The sequence below is a fragment of the Ziziphus jujuba genome, chromosome 4, assembly GCF_031755915.1.
Source record: "Ziziphus jujuba cultivar Dongzao chromosome 4, ASM3175591v1".
In the NCBI taxonomy this organism is placed as follows: Eukaryota; Viridiplantae; Streptophyta; class Magnoliopsida; order Rosales; family Rhamnaceae; genus Ziziphus; species Ziziphus jujuba.
In genome coordinates, this window is record NC_083382.1 from 24,517,279 (window position 1) to 24,525,041 (window position 7,763).

The 7,763-nt window shown below is 34.4% G+C and overlaps 1 protein-coding gene across 2 annotated transcripts; it reads left to right on the forward strand.

Moving 5' to 3' along the window:
- The first annotated feature begins 602 nt into the window (after nucleotides 1-602).
- On the forward strand, nucleotides 603-6,884 carry LOC112488885 (glutamate receptor 3.7). Of its 2 annotated transcripts, XM_060816373.1 has the most exons (7): nucleotides 603-976; nucleotides 1,078-1,595; nucleotides 2,228-3,570; nucleotides 4,017-4,294; nucleotides 4,486-4,517; nucleotides 5,053-5,459; nucleotides 6,235-6,884. In XM_060816373.1, exons 2-7 carry the CDS (start codon nucleotides 1,298-1,300, stop codon nucleotides 6,715-6,717), a joined length of 2,841 nt encoding a protein of 946 aa, XP_060672356.1. In that variant the 5' UTR covers nucleotides 603-976; nucleotides 1,078-1,297; the 3' UTR covers nucleotides 6,718-6,884. The 2 variants fall into 2 exon arrangements, with proteins under 2 accessions (XP_060672356.1, XP_060672354.1); XM_060816371.1 differs by having other exon boundaries at nucleotides 603-1,595.
- The last annotated feature ends 879 nt before the right edge of the window (nucleotides 6,885-7,763 follow it).

Consider the following 7,763-nt stretch of genomic DNA (forward strand, 5'->3'; position numbering starts at 1 on the left):
ATATTTTGTGTACCCACTTCAGATTTATTGTCAAAGTTTCATGCTAGCATGTTCACAATTGGTAATCAGATGAGCTGCTCGCCGAGGAGGGACATGATACATCTATGTTGAGTTTTTTTTTTTTTTTTAATAATTTCTTAAAATGAAAATTTTTATACAATAGATAAAGCATCTTTAATAGTATTGTTATTGTTATGTTGAGTTTTGTTTTTTAATAATTTCTTAAAATGAAAATTTGTATAGAACAGGTAAAGCATCTTTAATAAGATTGTATTTTTACATTATAACGCCAAGAAATAATATAGTTGTGGTTTATATGTTCTTCAATGGCATATTACAAAAAAAAAATTAATTATATTTTTGATGTCACATTTGATATAGGAAATGCAATTGGTATTTTTCAATTGTGGATCCCACCACAATAAAATTTATTAGCTCCCACATTATTAAATAATATAATTTTTAATTTTTTAATTGTTAAAGTAAATCTAATCCGATGTAATAATTTGATTAATATTATTATTTTTTAATATGTAAATATATATATATATATATATATATATATATATATGTATATAGTTTTTTGGGTAGTGAGCTTGTTAGATTGTCTAGTTATCCAAAAAATATTTATGGCCGATAACAATTAAAAAACAAAGAGAAAAGACGACAACCAGGATAGTCTGAGAATATATGACATGCAAGTGGGAGAAAGAAAAAAAAACGTATTCAATTTCCTTTCTTGCTGGTTATCTTTCAAAAATGTGATTCTCGTTTTCACCATGAAAAATGATTTCCACAGTTACAATCCCAAAGTCTCACTTCCAAAAATCTTTTTTTTGTGGATTTTCTATGTTTATCCACCAAAACCCAATATCTCCTAAACTCTGCTAAGACTAATGGAGTCCTGCCTGTGGATCAGTTTCAGTTCTGGCTTTTGTGAGCCCCCCAATCTTTTTGGTTTCGAAAGCTCTTCTGGGTAACCTCTGATTGCTGTTTTCTCTTTGATTTCATCGCCATGGAAGCTATTGTTCTCAAACCAAAGCTTCCTTCTCAACTGGGTGGTGGTTGGTTTTGCAGGAAACAGAGGAAATAGAAGTACACCTTTTTTGCTTTTGGGGTAACAATCATATATATCTTTTGGCACCATTCTAGAAATTCCACGGTTGAAGTTTTCCTATCCATTCAAAACTATTAGGAAAATCTATGATTCTGTACTCAAAACACTATTAAAACCCTGCTTTAATTTGAAGCTCTTAAACCCTTTTTTTTTTTTTTTTAACAAGTTTGAGACTTCATTATGAAGAATTATGGTGGTGGGTTTATTATTATTTCTACAAATACGAGGCTTTTTGCTGTTGTACAACTGTTTGCTTTGGCATGGCTATCTTTTGCTGGTTTTGTTTACTGCCAAAAGCCGACGAGTGTGCGTATTGGAGCGGTTTTTACTTTTAATTCGGTTGTAGGCAAAGTTGCAAAGGCTGCAATCGAAGCTGCAGTCTCTGATGTTAATGAGGATCCAAGAATACTTAATGGAACAAAACTGAAGCTAGTTGAGGAAGATACAAATTCTAGCGTCTTCTTGGGTTCCGTTGGAGGTACCTCTTTGTTCTTTTTGTTGTGAATGAACGGCGTTTTCTGTTAGAAATTATTATCTTTTATTATTTTTTTCTCAATTTTCCGTTTAGTAATTTAATTGGTTATACATATATTATCTGATAAGTAGGAAATTGTCAAATTCCTACTGGTATATTTTCAATATATTGTGTTTGTACTGTCTGGAGTGTGTTAAAATATAGTTTTTTTTTTTCAATTTTATATTTAAGTCAAATACCAGTTACCTAAGGATGCCATATTATGTGGAAATTACTGATTTTTAGAACACAAAAAAACAATGCATTTTATGCGGTTGGTTCAAAATTGTGTTAATACATTGGGAAAAATCTGTGATTCTTAATAGCATTACCCTCCATGAGCTTGGACCGATAATGACGTTCCTTACTAGCATTACCATCCATGAGCTCTGTAGTTGCAGCTCAACTCCTTGTAAGATTGTAATCCTCTTAGTCTTGCAATGTGCAGCATTTGTTTGACGAGCTTATATGTATTAGCCTTTTGTTGATTGTATTTTCGTGCTTTGTGCCTTTTCCAAAGATTTGTATACAATTTCTGACCTATAGAATTGGAGTTATAGCAACAATAGTATTGATTGCACAAATTTATGCGGCAGCTTTTCAGGTACTTGAGGAAGGAGTAGTGGCCATAATTGGCCCACAGTCCTCCTCAATGGCTCATATGATTTCTGAAATTGCTAATGGTCTCCAAGTTCCTCTTATCTCATATGCGGCAAGTGATCCTACTCTGTCTGCCCTCCAATTCCCTTTCTTTGTCCGAACAACACAAAGTGATGCCTACCAAATGGCTGCGATGGCTAATCTGATAGAATTTTATGGGTGGAAAGAGGTGATTGTGATATATGAGGATGATGATCATGGGAGGAATGGCATATTTGCTTTTGAGGATGAACTTGAGAAGAACAGATTGAGAATGGCCTACAAATTGCCTCTTTCTATCCAACTAAATCCAAGTGAGATCACTGATGTGCTCAATAAATCCAAGCTACTTGGGCCTCGTGTTTATGTTGTTCATGTCAATCCTGACCCCAGCTTGAGAGTCTTTGCCATTGCCCAAAAACTTCAAATGATGACCAGTGATTATGTGTGGTTTGCCACAGACTGGCTTTCTTCTACTATAGATTCATTATCTCCAATCAATCCAACCTCACTTGGTGTCCTTCAAGGTGTCGTTGTACTACGTCAACATATTCCAGATTCCAGCCAGAAGCGGGCTTTTGTGTCTAGGTGGAAAAGAATGCTGCAGAAAGGTTCAGTAAGCTCTGGTTTGAATACCTATGGACTATATGCTTATGATACAGTTTGGACAGCTGCAAATGCAATTGATAATTTTATAAAGGAATCCGGAAATATGTCATTCTCTTATAATGAAAAACTAGTTGAGACTAATGACTCTGAAATTCAGCTAGGGAAGCTCAAAGTCTTTGATGGGGGATCTCTTCTTCTTAGGAAATTATTAGAGTCAAACTTCAATGGTTTGACAGGTCATGTTCGATTTGATCAAGACCGTAACATCATTGGTGGTGGCTATGAAGTGATCAATATTGACAAGATGATTATTCATACAGTTGGTTTCTGGACTAATAATACAGGATTTTCAGTTTCTGCCCCAGAAACTTTAAAAGGGAAAAAGCAAAGTTATTCGCCACTAGATCAGAAGCTTCTCAATGTTACTTGGCCTGGTGGAAAGGTGGAAAAGCCACGTGGTTGGGTGATTGCAAACAATGACAAACCTTTAAGAATTGGAGTGCCAAAGAGAGCAAGTTTTATTGAATTTGTTACAGAATACAGCAACCATACATTTCAAGGATACTGTATTGATGTGTTCTTGGAAGCAAGGAAGTTAGTCCCATATGATATTCCTTACAAATTTGTGTCTTTTGGGGATGGCCGGTCCAATCCTAATTACGATCAGTTCGTGAAAATGGTTGCAGATAATGTAAGTAAAATTCGTTGATTTTAGAAATAGTAGGAACCTAGGTAAGGTGAAATAGCCTACCAATGTATGGTAGACATGCAATAAATATCACTTACAACAAACACATGCTTGCCCCTATGTCTGGCCAAATATAGTAAAATGTTCAATTAATGATACATTGTATATATGCCATTCATTTGCATGGTTAGATAATATGCTGCACATGGTTGTGACACTTTGAAAAGAAAAAAAACAAAGAACAGAGGGAATAACTATGGGGTGCATGGTTATGATAATCTTTTCTTGGTAGACTGTTAAGATTGAGATTATACGGTGGTAGGTTATACTCCAAATCTTGCTTCTATTATACGGTGGTAGGTTATACTCCAAATCTTGCTTCTATGTCAGGTATACTTAGTAGAAGAAAGAGTTTGATCCACGGACTTTCTAATATAAATTTGGTTTAGGTATTCGATGCTGCTGTTGGAGACATTGCAATTGTGAAAAACCGGACAATGATTGCGGATTTTTCTCAGCCTTATATTTCCACTGGTCTTGTGATAGTGGCACCAACCAACAATGCAAAGCCAAGTGCTTGGGTGTTTCTCAGACCTTTTACATTGGAGATGTGGTGTGTCACTGCAGCTTCTTTTGTAGTTATTGCAGTTGTTATCTGGATTCTTGAGCATCGGGTCAATGATGATTTTCGTGGTCCACCTAAAAGGCAGCTCATTACGATGTTTCTGTAAGTTTTACTTTTGTTTAAAATCCAACATAATTTTTTCTCTTGAGTGTGATCTTGCTTGTTATTAATGCAGGATTTCTAAAATTCTTTGTATTTTTTTGCTAATTGGATGGAAGTTTAATTTTGCAATTAAAGAACCATCCATTGCATGGGAGTTGCCTTTAACTTTGTTCAATGATTTTGTATTGCAGGTTTAGCTTCTCAACACTGTTCAAGAGAAATCGTAAGGAAAACTTTGGCCACAACAATTTATATTTATTTGCCATCTCTTTCTTTCTTTGATAAAGTTATTAATGTGAGTAATATTAAGCTGGTTTAACTGCTTAAGTTGATCTTATTGTTGTGATACATCAGTTATCTAAATCCCAAAAATTGGAATCCACACTATGTGATTTTCTTACATTTCATTCTTATTTCAAAGCCGCAAAACTCTTCATATGTAAATTCAGCTGTTGTATTTTTTTGCACATTAGATCATCTTAATGAACATAGTCACATGTTTCAAAAACTTTTGAATTTATACAAGGCGGCCTAAACTTGGATGTCTTTTTCTTAAGCTGATGATTGCCATAATTGTCCATAATTCTATGTTCTTGAATGTTTGACATTTGTATCTCATAAAATATTGAAGTCTTCTCAAATGAATAAAAGAAATCAGCATGTAGTTTACTATCTTCGTTCTATCATTACTTCAGTCATTGAGTAAATTATGGCAGTTTTTTTTGAACTCATCAAGTTTTGTCTTCACCTTATCACAGAAGAAAACACTGTGAGCCCACTTGGGCGGATGGTGATGGTGGTATGGCTTTTCATATTAATGGTCATCACATCAAGCTATACGGCGAGCTTGAGTTCAATCCTTACAGTTCAGCAACTTTCATCACCCATCACAGGACTTGATAGTTTGATTGCAAGTAATTTGCCTATAGGGTACCAAACAGGCTCCTTTACTTATAACTATCTGGTTGAGAACCTTTTCATATCCAGGTCAAGACTTGTTTCTTTAGGCTCCCCAGAAGAGTTTGAAAAAGCACTGCAGCAAGGGCCATCTGGTGGAGGGGTGGCTGCTATTATAGATGAGCTTCCATATGTTAACGCATTTCTGTCAAAGCATACTGATTTTGGGATTATTGGACAACCATTTACCAGGGGTGGATGGGGGTTTGTAAGTATCTCTAAAACAACTAGCAATAGATTTCTCTTATATGATTCATTATGATGGTTGTTATACCTATGATAACTGATCATTTTAACCTCTCTGCAAGAAAAAATAATAATAATAATAAAAAATAAATAAAAAGAAATTGTCAAGGAAATAAAATCACAATACGAGACAATCATATTGAAAGGAAGTATAGTGAAATCTTCTAAGAATAAAACAGGAGGTTGAGAATAATCATGACATAAAAGATGATGCCTTTTTTGACCCTGAACGATATCTAATGCCTTCATTAGCATATATGCAAGTACGTTATTGCTTGACATTTTTTAGGTTGCAATTTAAGCAGTGAGATGCAGTCAGAAATACTTTCTATGACATATTACATTTCATTAATTATTTTTGGCTTTTGGGTCAACATATGACTTCCATATCTATATGCATGCTGTTTGAAATTTTTTTATATTGGTTAAGATTGCATATTACTATAAATGGATGCAATTTTTTTCTTTATTTACCGTTAGGATAGAGCTAGAAATTGTTGGAAAGTATCAATAGTGGTATGTTTTCTTATATTTTCTTCTAACATCAAATTTTGTTTTAGTGGAACTTTTCTTGTTTGTGCAATTGAATGCATGACTTTATCTTGTACTTTTATTATGAGCAAAACATGATTGCTTGCTAAGATGATAACACAGCTACAAATTTAAGTGGAAATCATGAAACATTATGTTTACTATTTCTTGCCTTCTCTTATTTAGATTGTTGTCCTATAAATCAGGCTTTTCAAAGAGGGTCTCCCCTTGCTGTTGACATATCTACTGCAATCTTGAAACTCTCTGAGACTGGACAGCTTCAGAATATCCAAACAAAATGGTTTTGTGAGATGGGCTGTCCCGACAAAGTGACGTCGGACTCTGACACTAACCAACTCAGATTGATTAGCTTCTGGGGTCTTTATCTATTATGTGGTGCCTTTAGTCTTGTTGCCTTTATAATATTTCTGCTACGAATGGTTTACCTATTTGTACGTTACAAACGTCAGCAGGTACACCATCCGCAGGTAAACGAATCTCCTGCTTTACCCACAGTTTTATCAAGTGGTCAATGTTCTGAGGCCCTTTTTAACTTTATCGATTTCGTTGATAAGAAGGAAGAAGCTATTAAAAAGATGTTTAGTAACTCTGAAGGGCCTCAAGTTCAGGCAGCCCAGGCTGATAAATCTGTAAATGTGTCATCGAGGGCTCAAAACGATAAGCCTTAACCTATTTGTAAACTAAATATGATATTGAGTATAGATAAGTAATTTTTTTTTTTTCTTTGTATGTATGCGGTCATTTGTTACACAAGCAAACCTGTAGAGCATGTATGTATAAATTTCCCTTTGTATATCAAAAATGAAATAGCAGTACTTTTCCTCTTTTTGACTCAGGATCATCAATATGGGCATGGTGTGTAGCATTTACTCTGTATGGTTGTTTTATTCGAGCAGCGTAAAGAGTCGTGCGTTCCATTCCACATCCCAGTGTAAAATGTTTTCTTCTTCTTGTCAAGATAGAATAATTGAAGATGGTCCTGAAATCCTCTTTGCTATAGTTGATCCTCTGATTGTGCATTGCTTTGCCTCCTTTCCCTTTTTAGGAAGGCTACCACTACTGCTGCTGAAAACATGGTTTATATTCCTCTTAACAGAGCAAAAGGAAAAAGAAAAGAAAACATACTATTTTGCATTCAAAATGAAAAAAAATAATAATAAAAAAAACTATTTATTTATTTTCATATATATATGATTGCAAAGAGACGTATCATATCCTTTACAAATTCATATAATTCGGTAACATGGAAGGTACAAAAACACCCTCTTGGAAGTCAGATGCAATCTTGTAAATGTAAAATGGATCATTATTGTGCTTTGTACAGGTACTGTCTTCATAAGGACATGGACTTGTGCTATATGTCGGTATTTGTTTCCACGATTGCACTTTTGAGATCCATCATTGGCTCGTGCCGCAAAATGAGTTGTGCTAGAAAGCTCCACCATAAGGCATAAACTTATTATATGAAAAAATATTTTCATTATTATTTCCCCTTCTTTTGTGATTGTGAAACTGATTAATCTCAAAACAAAACTAAGTTTGATGCTTTTGAAGTCTAAGATACTTTTGTTTAGTAGCATTCATACGCATATACTTGTAATGCAAGTAAACTCATGTGTTCAAAAGGCTGTTCTTTATACAAAGTACTCTACCAGAAAATCAGCCTTTGCTTTTGAAAAAATACCGCTCAAGGACTATGAAATTAATGCAAATA